This window comes from Polypterus senegalus, chromosome 15, assembly GCF_016835505.1.
Source record: "Polypterus senegalus isolate Bchr_013 chromosome 15, ASM1683550v1, whole genome shotgun sequence".
In the NCBI taxonomy this organism is placed as follows: Eukaryota; Metazoa; Chordata; class Cladistia; order Polypteriformes; family Polypteridae; genus Polypterus; species Polypterus senegalus.
The window spans coordinates 3,521,776-3,541,363 of NC_053168.1; the positions used below are offsets into that span (position 1 = coordinate 3,521,776).

Here is a 19,588-nt window from a genome sequence, read left to right on the forward strand (position 1 = left end):
GATAGATAGATAGATAGATAGATAGATAGATAGATAGATAGATAGATAGATAGATAGATAGATAGATAGATAGATACTTTATTAATCCCAAGGGGAAATTCACACAATAAAAAATAAACAAAACAAGGTGTGAATGAGTAGTTCAGAATGACACTGAAGTTAAGAAATCATCACAGAAATGGGCTTTCCATGCTTTAGATCCCTAAGATGGACAACAACCCACATAAAGTAGCAAAGCAAGCAAAAATAAATAAATAAAATAGTGCATAATCATAACATCAAGTGCTGCTGCCCCTTAGGCCGCAGTTACCTGAGAGGACTATAAAAGACCTCAGTCATTTTAGCTGTGACTCTGTTACTACATCAAGCTCTTTAAGGCTCCTTCCTTCATTTTTTTGAAAACCTAAACGCAGGGCTTACCAAACGTTTTCCCATGTCAATCCCGCAAGTTATTCTAAATTTCTGCTTGACACCCCTGTGTGTGAGCTGAGAGAAAAAAAAGCCATGAAAGATTATCCACAATCAGTTACTCACATAGGACTGGGGAGCCTTATAAATTTCTATCATTCCATGTTAAATGTGAAACAAGAGACTGGTGGTCACTAGAGTTGATTATTGAAAATCGTCAAAATCCTGAAGTCTCGATTTTGTCGAAGTGTTAAATTGTTGCCTCTCATGTCCTGACTACATCAAAGCAATCTGCACTCGATGCATTATTCATGGCAAATGCTTAATGAATTACTGTATGGGAAAAGTAGTGTATTACACTTTCGTGTTCACTCGGTACATCTGGGTGCGGATAATTGGGGTTCTACTATATTCAAATTTCAAACAAATATTATATTCCTTTCTAGGGTGTGAAAGGAAAACGTGGAGGACTACCAAGATCTGTATGTATGATCCGCAAATCGAGATTTTTCATTTCCAGGTCTGCTAACGAACTTTACTGACTACATTTTTCTTTTCCTTTCATTGCAGGAATGTGAGACGATCCGCTTCATCCGTGAGCAGTGCTGTGAGTGTCTTGTGTTTGTTTATGACTGAAATGAGACGTGAGGGGTCTGGAGTGGTGTGTGGTCACCGTCAGTGCTTAGAAAACATGGCAAAAGAAACAGAGAAAAATTTGGTCAACAGAGTGATACAACGGAACTGCCACTCACTTTTATGGAGTCGGTGACCCACAATGACATGAGCTGTGGGGTCGAAGTGAAAGAAAGGGACAGTCAGCTTCAGTAGCTTTACAGGGGACAAGAGGGTAACAGGGAGTGGACAAAATGATCTGATCAGGAGAAAGTGGACAGGGACACAGAATAACTGGGCTGATCAATAATCTTTACTCATGTTTCTCTTTTGTTTTTCTTGCAGCTTGTTATCGAGGTAAGATTATCATTTTATTGGGTGTGTTGTCATCGTCCTGTCTGTCTGACCACACGAGACAACTCGGCTCCCACTGGGCCGATTTTGTTGAATTGTGTTAGGATTATTCTTCAATAAATTTTGTTGGGATTGTTCTGTTCTGTCTTGTGGATCTTCAATAGCGTGCGCTATACCAATTTATGGCATTTAGAAATCTGATTTTAAAAGCATTGGAAATTTCTTGAGATTGTCCAACTTGAAAAAGAGAAACACTCTGTGTGAGTTACTGAATTATTTACTTTTCAAGTTTACTTTACTACAAGATTATCTGATCCTGAATATTTTCCTCGTTTATTTCCATGTCAACCTCGTGGAGAGGTTTACTGACCTCGGCAGTGAAATTCATGTCTCTGGTGACTCTTCCTATGAAGTCAGTAGACGGATTGGAAGAGCATAGGGGTGTCAGGAGATCGCTGGAAAGGTGTGTGTGGCCCTGCCGATATCTCTGGAAAAGGACAAAAGTCCAAGTCTTTAGAGTCCTGGTGCTCCCTGTTTGAGAGACATGGCCGCCACCCAGTGACCTGAGACGAAGACTGGACTCCTTCATGTGTGTCTCTACAGAGAATCCTTGGGGGCCGCTGGTTTGACTTTGTGTTGCTCATGGAGTCCTGAATGAGTGACATTACCTTGTGAGAGAGCAGCAGTTACGGCACTAAGGCCTTGTGGTGCGATTACCTGAGGGTGATCAGCTCACAGGACCCTCGTTATTGGAGACCAGAGTGGCTGGCCCAGGCCAAGGGGACACCTATGTAACCACATAACCTCTGGATGCGGCAGATAGTTGGGTGACTGTATGTCTGTCTGTGGGAGTTGCCAACTGAGATCCCAAGCTGTTTCATCATCCGGTGGATGCGGCAACATGCTGTACCACTATATCCTCCCTAACCTGACCTGACCTGATTTCCATTTATTTGCTCATGTAAAGCAACTTACAAAAAAAGTCAACATAATCGAGTGAAAATCTGTCTGGGGGACAGGACAAGGTGATAAAATTGATCATCACAAGAACAAAAAAGTTGGGTCTCCCCTCGACTTTCTTGTGTACTCAGATATGGGGATGGATATTTGAGGAGTAAAATGCAAGACAAGGAGTATATTTTTATATTATGTACATTAAAGAACTATCAACAACAAATCAAATCAAATTAATGATATATTGAACAATTATTATAAAAGTAAAGTTGAATAAATCAGCAGCTGCATGAATAAAAGGTAAAGTACCACTTCTGGTTAGCAGAAATAACTCAAAAGATAGAAATCAACTTTTTGTACCTAAAACTTGCATGCAATTGACCAAAGTGAAAGTGCACTCAAGTTATCGTGTTTACACACACCGACATGATTTTAAAAAAATGTATTTTCGCACTCAGGGAGGTCTAAAATGTTAAGATTGATCAAAATCTAGAAGTTGAATTTTTGGACGATTACAATATACGAGAAAGTAAAAGCAAACCAGTTACAATTCCTAGGTCATAACAATCTCGTGGTTGTTGTATGGAAGTTGACGAAACAAGAGAGTCTTCAAAAGATCTTTTGGGGGGTTAGAATTTGCAATGGAGGGGGGCAGCTTAATCCACCAGCCAGGAGCCACAATTCACATGAGAAGAGTCGGCATTGAGATTAGATGCCTCATAGAGGTGGCATCACCAGACGTTATTCGTCAGCAGACATAAATGGGCAAAAAGGAGAGAGGACCTCACAAGAGACCCCATATATGTGGAGGCGCTGCCCCACTGACTACTCTGTAGGCACAGCTCAAGGGTTTGAACTTAATTTGTGCTGCCACAGGGAGCTAATAAAGTGATCTGAAAAGAGGAGTGATGTGTGCCCGCCTCAACTGGTGGGACACCGGACATGCCACTGTATTTGAAGTCCTCTGCGTTGGCTTTGGTGACACATTCAGGTCCTTCTGCCAGCAGAGAGTTGCAGTTGTCCAGATGTGACCAAGTCCGGACCAGGAGTTATGCTGTATGCTCCATCAGATGTGGTCTGATCTTCTGAATGTTTTAATAGAGTGAATCTGCAAGAAAGATAGACTAGATTATGAGATGGTCAGTGAAGGACAGCTGGTCATTAATCACCATCTGAAAGTTGTGCACTAACTTGGCTGGAAAATGAGCTCAGATGAACAGAAATGGAGTTATGAATAGTTGGATGAGCTGGGATAACAGGAAGGTCCATCTTAGCCAGGTTGAGCTGGAGATGTTGTCTCTTCATCCAGCATAACATGCATGTGGTTTCCATGAGGTCTTCTGGAGGAGATGGCAGATACAGCTGTGTATTGTCAGCATGGCATTAATAGGAGAGTCTGGATGATAGGGTCTGGTAAAGAGGAGTATAGAGAGAAGAGGAGAGGACCCAGCATTGATCCTTGAGGCACTCTAGTGCTTACTTGGTGCACCCATGACATCACTCCACACCAGGACACATGGTGGGATCTGCCCAACAGACATGAGTCAAAGCACCTGAGGGCATCGCAGACTGGGCAACAAGGAAATCTAGTGGGTGAAGGAAGAGGAAACATCTAGAAGGATAAGAACAGATGACATGTTGGTAGGTCTAGCCAGCAGTGACGTGTCGACCATGGTAAGGAATGCCATCCCCGTGGAATGGTCTGTCTTGAACCCTGACTTACTAGGACTGAGCAGTCTGATCCGTAGAAGAATGAAAGCCATAATGTGATGATGACAGAATGTAATGCCATCTCAGTGGAATGGACCCTCTTGAAAGTCAACTGTTCAGAATCAAGCAGCCTGTTCTTACGTTGGTAGAAGCAGAAGCAACTTACAGCCACTCCTAAAACAGATTCTCATACCAGGTAAAAAAAATGCCAGCGTGCAACATAAGTGACACCAATGTATACTAATAATGCGTCTATCGTCATCGGCCAACTGCAAACCATTATCATAGGTGGGCGACATGGACCTCCCGCCACGTGCTGCCCCCTGCACCTCCTATTTTGAAGTTACATTCATATACACCACTGCTGGCTTTTAGTTTAAATTCAAGTTTTCTATGAATTCCCTTGTAATGGCATCTGAATGAATGAAAATATCATACTAACGGCATTGAGGGTCTGCTCTCTGGTACAGGAACTGTGATGTTTCGGACTGGAACACAATCCAGCGGATAGTGAGAGGTGCTGAGAAGACTATTGGTGCGCCCCTGAAAGACATTTACCAAACCCGCTGCCATAACGGAGCCAGTAACATTGTGGGAAATCGTTACGTGGTCTCGTCTCTCTCCTACTGTCTGGAAAATGCTATCGTAGTTTCCGTTCTGGTTCTGCAAGACTGACTAACAGTTTAATGACGTCAGAATTGTGAATGTATAAAAATGGCGGGTTCTTGTCTTAGCAGCGTCTCCCCAGAGTATTCCCTTTCGCACCATACTGTTACTTTGTTGTATCGTCTGTTTGTCTATTTATTGGACTTATTGTCTAATTGTCTCTTTATTGTATTGCTTCTGTCACAACTTGCGCTTTGTAGTATAGATAGATAGATAGATAGATGTGAAAGGCACTATATAATAGATAGATAGATAGATAGATAGATAGATAGATAGATAGATAGATAGATGTGAAAGGCACTATATAATAGATAGATAGATAGATAGATAGATAGATAGATAGATAGATAGATAGATAGATACTTTATTAATCCCAAGGGGAAATTCACAAATTATATTATATATAATAATAATTATATTATATAATATATTCACAAATAGTATGTTGCACTATTTACGTGTACACAGTTCCTCATGACAGCAAAGTAACCTTGACCTTTGTGACAGATGGGGGGCGCCACTGAGCCCCAAACCCTGGACACAACCAACATAAATACAGTCATGCCATCAAAACAGAGGTTTGCACAGTAAAAATGCCTCATAAATGTTTCTCCAGCAGTTGCACCACAGAATTACAACTCCTGTCTTTTCTCTTCGTCCTCCTCCCTCCAGTGTGTGTTGCCTTCCTTCCTTCCTCCCAACTCTGACTCGCCTGGATGAGATTGGACAGCTTCCTGTCATGTCTGACCCGGGAGGACTTCCTGTGCCAGGGCATAGCCCGATGGAAGCACTTCTGGGTGAAGCAGAAGTCCAGAAAACAGGGATCATGAAACCCCGTAGTGCCCAACAGGGTTGATTCACGGTACTACAACTCCCACCATCTTAAACAGGAAATGCATTCCCATAATTCTGCAATTTTGAAGGGAAGATCTGCCTCTCCTCTTCATTTATTGGACAGGAGTTCTGTCTGTGATGTCACGCTGGTCTCACAAAGCATCATGGGTCACTAAGGAAAAAAAGTTTGCATAATCTGGCCATACAGAAATTTTTCAGGGAAGAGTTTGGCCTTACAAGGTTAACGTCAAACCCAAAAAATCTACTTTGAAAAACGCTTTGGTAAATTTCGCCAATCAACACGACTGATTACTGCTGACTGTTATGGTGAGCTGCACTCTTTGCTAGCCACTGCCATGTTGACTTAATGTCGACTGTTCTTCCTCACAACACCATCAGGTGCCACACTCTCATGGTCATCCCAGCATACCAACAATATAGCTGACAGAATGAAATCACAACAGACTTGTGGTGGCCATGAAAATATCAAAGGCAGTGAGTTGCAAAATAACTTTGACATCTGGGAAATAAAAATAAGAAATAAAAATAAATCACGAAACATCCTCAATCTAAAATGAAAACCTAAGTAGAACCAAAACCTGCCACCAACAGTACAGGAAACAATAGGAAAGATAAAAAAAAACATTTATTTAGGATTGGTGGGCATTTGACCCAATGCCCACCTATAACTACAGATGGCAGCCATTGTAACTTAACTTAAACTCGGGGGCTAAGAACGTTTTTCTCATGAAGATCTAAGATGCTGGTTGAGGTTCGATACCGAAAGATGAAAAGGGATCCCAATCTGGTGTTACTTTCTCAGTCTGGTTCCCTTTACCACTTTCAAGAACTGGATAGAAAATCAGGTAACAGAGCTCATTCAAAAATATGGAAATTTGATCCCCCAGTTTTTTCCGCTGATCTCCCTCTGAATCGGATCGTATTAACACGTTGTTTTATCGTTTCTTTTACCTAGGAGAAGATCGCTGCCCAGTGTACCCTACAGAATTGGTGGTGGCCTTTGATATGTCGGACGGAGTCTCCCAAAAGTCGTTCAACACAATGAAGAAGATCACGCAGTCCCTTTTAGAAGACGTAGCCATCAGTGAAAGCAACTGTCCGACCGGGGCGCGTGTGTCTGTTGTGTCTTACGACTCCTCGGCGAGACACTTGATTCACTTTTCCGATTTTCATAGTAAAAAGCTGCTTCTACAACAAATTAGTAATATCACCCTGGAAACATCCAGCAATAAGCGGAATATTGGGGAAGCCATGAGGTTCGTTGGAAGAAACACCTTCAAGCGCGTTCGGAAAGGACTGACGGTGAAAAAGGTGGCATTGTTTTTTGCAGAGAGTTCATCCCTTGATTCAGTTTCCACAAGCACAGCTGCTCTGGAACTGAGCGCTATGGACGTGTACACCTCGGTCCTCGCTTTCACAGACCTGCCAAGGCTCCGAAAGAATTTTGTGGTAAGGAAATTTATGAGATGTTTAATTTTATTGGAATAGTCGGAATTCTATTGTTGTCTGTTCTGAGTGAATGAGGTGGCAGCAGCTTTCAGTGGAATTAGAATCAGGAGATGTCGCTAAGTCAAAAATGTCACGTTGGGAGGGGGACGACACTCCCTTTTTAAGTCTGATTTCTTAGTAGTATGGAAATTTTATTGTCCAGTTTTACTAACAATGGATCGGCGAGCGGGGTCCCAACTGGAGTTCCAAACGTCTACATTTCATATGATTTGACAGGAAGAACGCAGGGAGAAGGATTCCCCACTGGAGGCTCAAGCATCCAGATTTAATACAGTTTAATTGGAGAGCAGAGGGGTCACTCGGGAGCTCCTGTGTTTCGACCCTGGAGAATACAACAAATGTTTGGGAAGGTTACACTCTTGGTAACTCTGGTGTTTCTGGCCCTGAAGCACTCCTGGAATGTCTCAGAAGGTTATACTCTTGGAAGGTCCAGTGTTTCTGGACCCAAAGCACCCCTTGTATAACCTCAGAAGATCCAAGGAGCACACCATGAATGAAAAACTATACATTCAGACACTCCAATGTTTCTGGTCCCAAAGCATCCATGAATGTTTTGGCAGGTTATGACATCAAAAGGCCCGGTGTTTCTGACCCCAGAGCACACCATGTATGTCTCGAAAGGTAATACATTCAGAAGCTCTGGTGTTTCTGAACCTAATCTTTCAGAAGGTGCATTGGAGCACACCATGAATGTCTTAGAAGGTTATACATTCAGAAGCTCTGGTGTTTCTGGGCTCTGGGGCACACCATAAACATCTCCCAAGGTTGTACTCTGAGACGGTCCAGTGTTTCTGGCCCCAGAACACACCATAAATGTCTCAAAACATTAAACATTTAGAAGCTCCGGTGTTTCCGGCCCCCAGACAAGGCCACAAATCTCTCGGTAGGTTACACTCTGCAGTATTCTGGTGTTTCTGGTCCCAGAGCAGGCCAGGAATCTCTCAGAAGGTAATGCTTTCAGAAAGTCCAGTGTTTCTGGCCCCCAAAACCCCTATGAATGTTTCTTCTTCTTCTTCTTTTTCTTCCTCCTCCTCCTCCACCTCCTTCGGCTGCTCCTGCTAGGGGTTGCCACAGTGGATCATCTTTTTCCATCTCTTACTGTCCTCTGCATCTAGCTCTGACCTTCATGAATGTTTCAGAAGGCTATAATCTCAGAAGCTCCGGTGTTTCTGGCCAGAAACATCTCGTAAGGTTATACCCTTGTGACGTTTCTGGCAGCGGAGTACGACACAAAGGTCTCCATACCTTGCTCTGGTGTTTCAATCATGGAGCACACCAACCCTTTGCCTCAAATCTGCTCCGATGTCCTGGCCTCAGAGCACTCCTAGTGGTCCAGGAGTAAACTCCAGCTGTGAGTCCCATCACTTCTGCCACGCAAATACTAGCCTCCTCTTATGATGTGTTCTCCACAGCTTCTGTCTTCCCGGTGACAGCCTGCTTTCAGCTCGTCGTTCCTTTATAAGAAGTCTCCCTTGAAATTTCTGCCCCCCCAAACTTTATAGATGCCATTATTTGCATGAAGTCCTGCCTACAGGCCAGCTCCTCCAATTCCACTGCCGGGATTGTCATGTTGACTGTCTGGTGATTGCAGAGGTGCCGATTTACCGAGACGTCACAGTAATTTGGCTTCTACTAATTTCACCTAAAGGTTTTGACTTTGCTTGTTTGTTACGTCCGTCTTCTGGTTAAGATCACAAAAACTTTACGCTTTAAGTAAAACTGTTCATGGCTGTCAAATGCCTGTCTAAAAAATAAAATCAGAGGATGAGCCAAAGCCCAGAGAGACCCAATGGGCAGAAGGAGCTGCTCGTGGCATTAACGTCAGTCCTCACAATCATAAACAATGAACAGAAATAGCTATCAGATGAGGCTGACAAACAACGACCTGAAGTCTTTGTACGGTTTCTGACCAAATGTTAACTTGTGTAGTTACATCAGACTGTGAAAATAATTCATTTCTTCTTTCTTGTCTGCAGATCGACCCCTCAAGGTTTCAGTTTCTCTCAATTCCCCAGCGTGAAAGTGACATACAGGCGAGATTAAACACCCTCAAAGACTGCCTGCTGTGTTATGGTAGGTTGGCTTTATTAGCAGCGATGCCTCCACATTTTACCAATAGGGGGAGCCACACACAAACATCTAATTAAGGCCTATTGCCCCGTGTACAGTGTGTGGACAATCCAGGCACTTTACTAAATGCAAAGGAGACACAGAATGTACAATATAAGCACCTCGAGTATGGGAAAGGCGCTACATAAGTAAAATGTATTATTATTATTAATATTGCATAATATTGAAAATACAATAAAAGAGCAGAAAGGAGAAATAAACAGGGAGACGTACCAAAACACAAAAGACGACAACCCCTGGGCTGGCTGCATGGGACCTTTTAGACCTCCAGTTACTACACTCTCAAATACCACCAGAGGGACCCCCTCCCATCTCACCAAGGAGCTTTAAATCCCACCTCGGAGTCCCTTCAATTGCTCAGACAGAAGGACCCCAGCCACGAGCCCCTCGCCCCACTGACCCTGCTCTCCTACACTCAGCATAAGTTTGCCTGTCTATTATTATATATTGGCCTTTATATAGTTACCATCCTTAGAAAGTGACTTTCCGAAAAATCAAACACATTGTGACTTTCACGTCTTCCTTTCCTTCCATCTGTCATATAGTGTCTTACAAATCTATCTGGTCACTGTTAATAACTACAGTGCTGACTTAACATTCAGTGACTTACCTGTCTGTCCTTTATAGTGCCTTGAATATTTCTCTATTATACAGTCTCGTTCCTACCTGTCTATTATGTATTGTTTTCACATTATCTATCTATCTGTTATATAGTGCCTTTCATATCTATCTATCTATCTATCTATCTATCTATCTATCTATCTATCTATCTATCATATAGTGCCTTTAATATCTATCTATCTATCTATCATATAGTGCCTTCAGTCGTTTACATAGTGCATTTCATATTTATATTTATTGATCAGTAATATAGTGCCTTTCATTTCTAACTGTCAGTCTGTTTTAATATAGTGGCCTTCCTATCTATCTATCTATCTGTCTACCTATTATACTGTATAGTGCCTTTCACATCTATCTATCTATTATATAGTGCCTTTCCTATCTATCTTTCAATTATATAGTGCCTTTCACATCTATCTATGTATTATATAGTGCCTTTAATTTCTGTCTGTCTTTAATATAGTGGCTTATCTATCTATCTATCTATGCACCATCCAATAATATCCATCCATCCATCCATTATTCAACCCGCTATAACTACAGGGTCACGGGGGTCTGCTGGAGCCAATCCCAGCCAACCCAGGGTGCAAGGTAGGAAACAAACCCCGGGCAGGGTGCCAGCCCACCACAGGGCACACACACCCACACACCAAGGGCAATTTAGGATCGCCAATGCACCTAACCTGCGTGTCTTTGGACTGTGGGTGGAAACCCACACAGACACGGGGAGAACATGCAAACTCCACGCAGGGTGGACCTGGGAAGCGAACTCAGACGGGTCTCCTAACTGCAAAGCAGCAGCGTTACCACTGTGCCACCGTGCTGCCCTCCAATAATATCTCAAGTGCTTATTTCCTTGAATACTTATGCATCTTCATGTTATATACTGTACTATACTGTCTTCCACATCAATCAAGTTACATATGACCTTTAAATTATATGTAAAGTATATAGTGCTTTTCCCTGTTGCCCCGTTAAACCCACCAGACAGATGTTCAAGACACACTTATAAAAAGCACCAAGAAGAATTTGAATGTGTTCTTCAATAAAGTGCACAAAGCACCGCACACTCCACAATTCACAATTCCAATAATCAATAATAAACACAATCCACCACTCCCAGCAGCTCCCTTACACACCCTCCCAATCCCGGCTCTCTTTGCTGGGTCTTGACCAGTCCTTTAAATAGTCCATGACCCGGAAGCACTCCATCTCCAGGTCAAACGCCACATCATCTTTCCTCATGTAGCCCGGAAGTACTGCAGGCTTCCGTCCTCGTGCCTCCTAAGTACTTCCGGGTCGTAATGACAGTAGGAGTCCCCGGGTTCCTTGTCAGCTCCCCCTGGCGGCACCCACGGTACCCAACAGGGCTGAAGAAATGGACTCCATGTCCTGTGTTGCCCCGAGGGAATCTGGGGAACCATTTCCATCCAGGGGAGCTGCCATCTAGCGTCCTGGGGGATGCAATGCCCTGAAAAGGCTGCTCTTCCTTCTTCTTTCTGTTGAGGGACGTCCTGGCCAGATTGAAACGCCAGCCGTCCATCACAATATATACTGTATATATATATGGCTGTTGTATGAGTCTTCCACTGCTCTCTGTCGATATATCACCTGGTTTACTATATTTTGCCTCATATATCTGTCTATCTATTCTCTAGTGTCTTTGCTATCTTATCAATCTATCATATAGTGTCTTTCATATCTACCTATTCTTCATTGTAGCTATCTTCTTATTTTATAGAATCATTTCTGTTTTACAGTCCTGTTTCCTATCTATATGATGAAGGGTTCCTTTCATATCTACTTCTTTTCTTATATAGTGCCTTTCATATATATCATTTCATACATAGGTGTGCATGTAAGTCTATTGACTATTTGGAATCTTTTCTATCCATTTCTTGTCAAACTCTTTATTATACAGTCCCTTTCCGGTTTCTTTCATGTCTGTTTTTTGGTATAGTGTCTTTCTCATCTCCCTTTTTCACGCCTAGCTGTGTTTGTATTTTTACCGTGCAGATCCATGCAGCCCAAATCCCATCTGCACCGACAGGAACACAAAGAGCTCCATTGATCTCGACATGGACGTCGCCTTTCTTGTGGACAGCTCGAGAGCGATGAGAAGCGATGACTATGAACGGTCGAGGCTTTTCCTGCACAGTCTACTCGATGAGATCGATGTGTCAGCCCAGCCCAGGGCGCCAAGCAAAGGGGCACGGGTGGCACTGTACCAGCACACTGCACCAGGCTTCACTCCCAGTAACGCCTCACAAGTTCCAGTCCAAGAGGAATTCAACTTTTTCTCGTACACCGACAAGAACAGGATGAAGGCGCACATCATGGAGTCCATGCGACACGTCCAAAGCTCTTCTGCAGTCGGATACGCCCTCGAACACATCGTCAACAATGTCTTCTCGAAGTTATCAAAAGTCAGGACTACCAAAATTCTGTTTGTCCTCTTGGGTGGAGAGACCAGCCCTTGGGACTTCCAGAAACTGGAGGACATTTCAAGGCAAGCCAAGTGCAAAGGCTTCACAATTTTCACCTTGGCCTTTGGGGAGCACATCAACGACACGCAGGCAGAGCTGCTCGCCAGCATCCCGGCGGCCCACCACTTGTGTCACTCGGGGCGAATTGTCGAGCCGGACATGAGCTACGCCGTGAGGTTTGCTCGAGCCTTCTTCGGCCTCTTTCCCAGTGAGTCTTGTGTTGTATTTTGTGCCGTCTCTCTCGTTGATGTTCACACATTGTGATTGGTTGGAGATCCGTCACACAATTTAATGATTTAACCACTAGGGGGCCACACTGCCTGATTTCTAACAGATTGCTGAATGAGCAGTTTAAATACTTCAATCTTTTATGTTCCTTGCATTTTCAGAAAAAAATGACATATTTGGTATATAGTGCCCGACTTTTTATGAAATTTATTGTAGCCTCCTTAGTGTTACATTTTTTCTCAAAAACACATGTAAAGAGCGTTACATTTTGTGGCTTGAAAAATGACATGTTTATTAAATCTCATCTTTCAACTGTAACAAAGTTTCAAACGCTAAAAGTACAAAGTCAGAAGTATGGAAAGTATAATAATAATAATATGAACAGCACAGTGCACATGTGCGAGTGACGCGAGTGTCACTTTAGGATTCCCAGAATCACTTTTGGTTTTACTTTCGCTGCCTGAAGGCAGATTCACTTCGCCATCACCGCTGATGAGAGACGTTTCTTACGAGACGCCATTATGAGGCTAGGAGATGACGCGTCTACACCGTTGCCCATGTAACACTCGGACCTGAAGCTTACACAAGACATGCCAGCACTGTTGCCTTAATAACACTTGGCACTGATGCTGGTGGCACTTTTACAGCTTGAGTAAACTGCGGGTCTTCCGCATCTATACCATGGCCTGAGTGACACTTGAGACTAACGCTAAGGAGGTTAAAGTCTTCCACACATCACCACTCACGCCTGTTGAATCCCGGAAAATTAGGGATCATTCAGATTACTTAAAGGAAAGGATTACGACTTCCACTTGGACCAAGATTTGCTCTCTTTGTCAGTTGTGAACCTGAGATCTCCATCTCAGAGGCGAGCGCCTTGTGGGGTGAGCTCCATCTGTCAGTCACACAGAGCCCGTGCCAGACCATTGTGAGCGGTGCGCTTCCTGGTGACATCAGGTGGTCTCTCTCTCTCTGTTTCAGCCCCACCTTTGCCACAACACTCGACGTGTCGACAGTGCAAATCCCACCCCTGCTGCCAGTTGTCTCAGTTTGAAAATTTGGTAATGAGTCGTGAACCTGCAATCTCCAGCGCCATGTGGCGTGAGTTAAATAGAGAGCTCCAACCATCAGCCATGCGCAGTCCATCTCAGATAACCGTGAGCGGTGCGCTTCCTGGTGACAATAGCTGGTCTCTTTCTCTGTTTCAGCTCCCACCTTCTCTGCGCAGCACTGCCACTACACTCCACCCGTCCGCAGTGCAAATCCCACCCTTGTCACCAATTGTCTCAGTTTGAAGATCTGTTCTGTGGTGACGTGGAGGTGAGCCTGCAATCTCAGGCTCAGGGCCAAGCGCCATGTGGCATAAGTCAAATAGAGAGCTCCAGCCATCAGCCATGTGGAGTCCACCTCAGATGACCATGAGTGGTGCACTTCCTGGTGACGTTAGCTGGTCTCTTTCTTTGTTTCAGCTCCCACCTTCTCCTCACAGTGTTGCCACTACACTCCACCCGCCCACAGTACAAATCCCACTGTTACCAGCAATTGAATTACTGTGGACTCGCACCATGAAACATCTCAGATCAAAGATTTGCATTGTGTTGCTCTGTGAACCCACAATCTCTGGCTCAGAGGTTAGTGGCTTACAGTGTGAGCTAAATAAAGAGCTCCATCCATCATCTGCGTGGAGTCCATCTCAGATGACCCTGAACGTTCTGCTTCCTTGTGACATCAGTTGGTCTTTGTCTGTTTCAGATCCCACCTTCTCTATGCAGCACTGCCACTACACTCCACCCATCCGCAGTGCAAATCCCACCCTTGTCACCAATTGCCTCAGTTTGAAGATCTGTTCTGTGGTGAACTGGAGGTGAACCTACGATCTCCGGCTCAGGGTCAAGCGCCATGTGGCATAAGTCAAATAGAGAGCTCCAACCATCAGCCATGTGGAGTCCACCTCAGATGACCATGAGCAGTGCGCTTCCTGGTGACATTGGCTGGTCTCTTTCTCTGTTTCAGCCCCCACCTTCTCCTCACAGTGTTGCCACTACTCTCCACCCGTCCAAAGTGCAAATCCCACTGTTACCACCAATTGAATTTCTGTTGACTCGCACCATGAAACATCTCAGTTCAAAGATTTGCATTGTGGTGAGCTGTGAATCCACAATCCCTGGCTCAGAGGTGAGTGGCTTGCAGTGAGAGCTAAATAAAGAGCTCCACCATCCACCAGCCACATGGAGTCCATCTCAGACCACTGTGAGCTTTCTCGTGACGTCACCTGGTCCTTCTCTTTTTCAGCTCCCACCTCCTCTGCGCAGCACTGCCACTACACTCCACCTCAGTTTGAAGATTTCCATTGTTGTGACAGAGAGTCACAAACCCGTGATCTCTGGCTCGGAGGTTAAGCACTTTGAGGTGTGACCTAACTAGAGAGCTCCATTTGCCTGCCACGCGGAGCCCGTCTCTGAACACTGTGCTTCCTGGCGATGTCAGCTGATCTCTCTGTCTGTTGCTAAGTTGAAAACTGAATTTTGGAGCTGGGAATGATGTCACAACCGAGTTGACCGTGTTCCAGTAAAACATTTGGAAAGCCAAGATGGACGCCTACAGGAAAACCATTGTTCTGCTTGCTGTTTCTAGAATACAGACGACTACTGAACAACACATTACACTGTATATCCAGACACAACAGCAACATATCTACAGATAGACGTCGGACTGTACTGTGTGTATAACTAATTAAATGAGATACACATCGAGTGCACCACCATTTTGGGTGACATCATAATCTGAAGTCAGACACACTCAGACCTGACAGACCAGCCTTGGGTTTCCGAGTAGGAAATCTGACAGTTGAAAATTCTAACTGGAAACTCAAAAATTCAGACTTCCCGGTTCATTGGAATGTAGTATGTGTCACCTTCTCTGCACAGAGTCTCCACTACACTCCACCCGTCCACAGTGCAACTGGATCGATGGATGGATTAATGTATAAAATCAGATGACCAGTTGCAGTACTGGTGACCTGCTGGTGTGCTGGCCAGCCTTCAAACATGGGCACTACGCCTAGGGCTCATCTATGACAGTCACTGAGACAACTTTTAAGATCATTGATCACTAATTGAGATCTTTTGTTTTATAGAAAAAATTAACACGTACCCCACAAAGGTCTTTGAGAAGAAGCACTGTGGAAAAGAACAGCAAGACGACGGGTCCCAGGTCTCATCACTGGAAAGGTAGGCGAAGGGTTGATTTTCAGACATCGTCGTTGGGCGTGCAGGTCATTTCTGTGGGGGTTAACCCACTTTCATGACTTTAGGTGTTTGGACAAAGAAAATAATAAAACAAACAAAAGACGTTTGATGGGATCATCTGAGCGTTCAGCAGGAGAGACACACAGGCCTGGTCAGTCCCACCACTTTACTGATAGGCCTCACTGTTAGTATTTTTCTTAGCGTTTAGAATCCTCATGTCTTACTGTGATGTTGCGTTTTATTACGAGTGCCGACCTTTGGTGGGAGTTCAGTTGGTGGCTGTTGAGGTCGCGTTATCCAGGAATGCGGCAATTTACTTCTGGGCCGAGACTGCAGATACAACTCCTAAAAGTGTTTTTATCCTTTAGAACATTAGAACAATCTGAACGAGAACAGGCCATTCAGCCCAACAAAGCTCGCCAGTCGTGTCCACTAATTTCTCTCTATTATAATAAAAAATCTTGGGAAGAGAGACGAGACGTGACTTTCTCAGAGAGACACTTTCATGTCCTGCAAGTCGAGACTTTGTGCCAAGAGATTTAACTGCGCCCGGGGCTGGAAATAAAAAACAAAGAGTAGATGACAAAGTAGAATGTCGTAAAGAATTCAAACACATTGGTACGGTACACATGCAGCGCAGTTTAGAGATAATGAAAGTAAGAAAATTCGAAAGTCTCAAAAAATGATAGTAAAGATCGCATTAGCACAAACAAACGGAAATTATTACTCGGGGAAATAACAGAACAGCGAAAAGAGATTGAATATATTGTTCGGAGACTTTTAGATTGTCTAATTTGTTTTGCCATCAGGGAAAAGTAGTGTTTCTTCCCAATGAAGAGGCCTATCTGCAAGAATTAAAAGATTTGTTGTTTGGTTAAAGTGAAATCCCGCGAGAGAAACTTTCAAGCCCAGCGAGACAAGACTTTATGCAAAGAGATTTAGAAAAGTCCCGCCCACAACTAAAGCATTTAGAACCACGCACACGGTTCAATCATTTCTTATTTGTGTGAATGCTATTGTCAGACACAGTTTGTGTAGAGAGAAAGAATCGATATTCACTCACGGGCAGTTCTACTTTGCGTTGTCACAATGTTATTCCAAACACGGAATCAAAATTCAATGCGATATTGACGAAAAGGTAAAAGCGAAAAGAGATTGAATATATGGACAGAGGTGATATGACAGAAGTATGGAGAGATTGTTTGGATTTAAACTTTAAGTCGGGGACTTGTAGATCGTCTAATTCATGTCGCCATCAGGGAAAAAAAAGTAGTGTTTCTTCCTAATGATAAGGCGTATCCACGAGAATTGAAAGATTTGCTATTTGGTGAAAGTGAAATCCACATACAATACAGTTTTGAAAGTCCCTAAAGTTTTACTGTCTACCACACAACTTGGTCACTTATTCCGTGTCTGTTGTTGTTTGGAGCTCCAGACCGAGGGCGATTGACGGTCATTTTAGATTTCTTCTATTTCTGTATAATCGCACCAACAGTTGTCACCTTCTCACCAAGCTTCTTGCTGATGGTCTTGTCGCCCCTTCCAAGTCTTGTCCCTGACGTCCTTTGACATCTCTTGCCCCAGGTGGTGAAGACGTTGGAATGGAAGACAAGACATTGATTTTTTGGACAGGTGGGCTTTATACACAACAACAACAACATTTATTTCTGTCGCACATTTTCATACAAATAATGGAGCTCAAAGTGCTTTACATGATGAAGAAAGAGAAAAGAGACAAAGTAAGAATTAAAATAAGAGAACACTAAATAACATAGAATAAAAGTAAGGTCCGATGGCCAGGGAGGACAGAAAAAAAAAAAACTCCAGACGGCTGGAGAGAAAAAAATAAAATCTGCAGGGGGTCAGAGGCCACGAGACCACCTGACCAGCCCCGTCTAGGCATGTAACTAACATCAATGATCAGTCGTAATTGTATTCAGGGTTCTCTTGGAAGGACTTGATGATGACGGTCATGTGGACTTCTAGCCTTTAATCTATCAATGTAGGGACATCACGGTGCTTTGATTACACATAACGAGTTGAGATCAGGAGTTTCTGGAATTGATCGATCGATTGATTGATTGTAATCTGTGTGTGCCAGTCTGTGGGAGCCAGACTTCTAGCTAGGTTTTAGGGGATCAAATCCTTCTTTCCCTCAATGACATGCAAATCAATGTACAGTGGAACCTCGGTTCACGACCATAATTCGTTCCAAAGCTCTGGTTGTAACCCGATTTGGTCGTGAACCGAAGTAATTTCCCCCATAGGATTATATGTAAATACAATTAATCTGTTCCAGACCATACAAATTGTATGTAAATATATATTTTTAAGGATTTTTAAGTACAAATATAGTTAATCATACCATAGAATGCACAGCGCAATAGTAAACTAAATGTAATAACAGAGAAAACCTTGAACAGAGAAAACTAACATTGCAGGAGTTTGCACTATAGCGCTATGAACCGCTCGCTAAAAATATTTTTTTGATGAGTTTTAAGCACAGGGAAAAAATTAACATTTGAAAAATCCATAATTTAATAAACCACCAAGAAAAGTAACATTGCAACAATGCACGCTAGGAACCAATTGCTGTAAACAGAAGTGAAGTGGAGGTTAAAATCCAATAGAAAAAAGTCTTCATTAAATGCAATGAGGTTAAAACAATGCTCGAAGCAGTCTCTTTAAAAACAAGCCTGGTGCCTTCTTTAACTGCCTTCTCGGCCTTATGTGTCCAGCCGTCTCTCTCGTGTGTGTGTGTGTGTGTGTCGCTCTTTCTCTCCTCTTGCTCGCTGAACAGGGAATGCGCAGGGAGCGACTGAACGCGTGCAAATGATTGGTGCGCACAAACCGAAAGGGAAACTGGCTTGTTTGTACACCGAGTGTGTGGCCGTGAACAGTTTGGCAAACTTTTTGGTCGTAAACCGATTTGTACGTGTTCCGAGACGTTCGTGAACCGAGGTTCCACTGTATAACTTTTCTGTCATTTGGTTTTTCTGGATTTTTGGTTGATATTCTGTCTCTCTCCATTAAAATGAAACTACCATAAAAATGAGAGACTAGTCATTTCTTTGTCAGCGAGCAAACTTACAAATTCAGCAGGGGATCAAATCCTTATTTCCCCTGCTGTACAGTGGCAGTCAATGCATACATTTTACTCTGATTGGCTCGTTGGATTACACCCAAATCACTTCTTAAAAATAAAAGTCTCTTATATTACATTCTGGTTCTTCTTATACCTTCTGAGCTGAGCCACCACCCTTGAGATTTCTGCTTATTTCACAAGTGTCCATTCTGGGTGTTTTACAGAACATCTGCTGACTTCTTAGTCATCTTTCAGAACACTTTGCTGTTCACTTGACCTTCATCTGATTTCCTGGTATGTCTGAAAAACGTTTCTGTCATTTATTAACCTGTTATGCTATTTCTTTAAGACGAATAAATTTATTCTTCCACACTGGTAATGCGAGGTCTGTCCAAAAAAGAAACCAAATCTTTAAAAAAAAAAAAAAAAAACTATGTTTGCCACGTAACCAAATGTGTCTCCTTCATAGAGTTCCCCTCCTCTATTTATGCGCCGCTCTCACTGGTTTTCCGGCTTGTGGAATGCACCTTGGAACTCGTTTTTCAGAATGTCGTGTTGATCCCGTGAGGAATTGTCTATCGCTTGAAATTGACGACCTTTCAGGGTGGATTTCAACTCGCCGGACCATAAAAAAGCCCATATGGGCCGTACGCCCGCGTTTCGTCCCCAGTTACGACACGTTTTCATCAGCGCTCACACAACCTAACAGCTCCTAACTGACT

General features: G+C 43.4%; 1 protein-coding gene across 1 annotated transcript in view; it reads left to right on the plus strand.

Moving 5' to 3' along the window:
* The window catches only part of LOC120516009 (collagen alpha-6(VI) chain-like), a 202,962-nt gene that overhangs the window by 167,923 nt on the left and 15,451 nt on the right, over nt 1–19,588 (plus strand). The window contains exons 31-37 of the mRNA XM_039737435.1: nt 855–890; nt 979–1,015; nt 1,366–1,377; nt 6,515–7,008; nt 9,045–9,141; nt 11,836–12,513; nt 15,670–15,763. Of these exons, the coding sequence (XP_039593369.1) occupies nt 855–890; nt 979–1,015; nt 1,366–1,377; nt 6,515–7,008; nt 9,045–9,141; nt 11,836–12,513; nt 15,670–15,763 (1,448 nt within the window). The remainder of the gene's footprint in view (nt 1–854; nt 891–978; nt 1,016–1,365; nt 1,378–6,514; nt 7,009–9,044; nt 9,142–11,835; nt 12,514–15,669; nt 15,764–19,588) is intronic.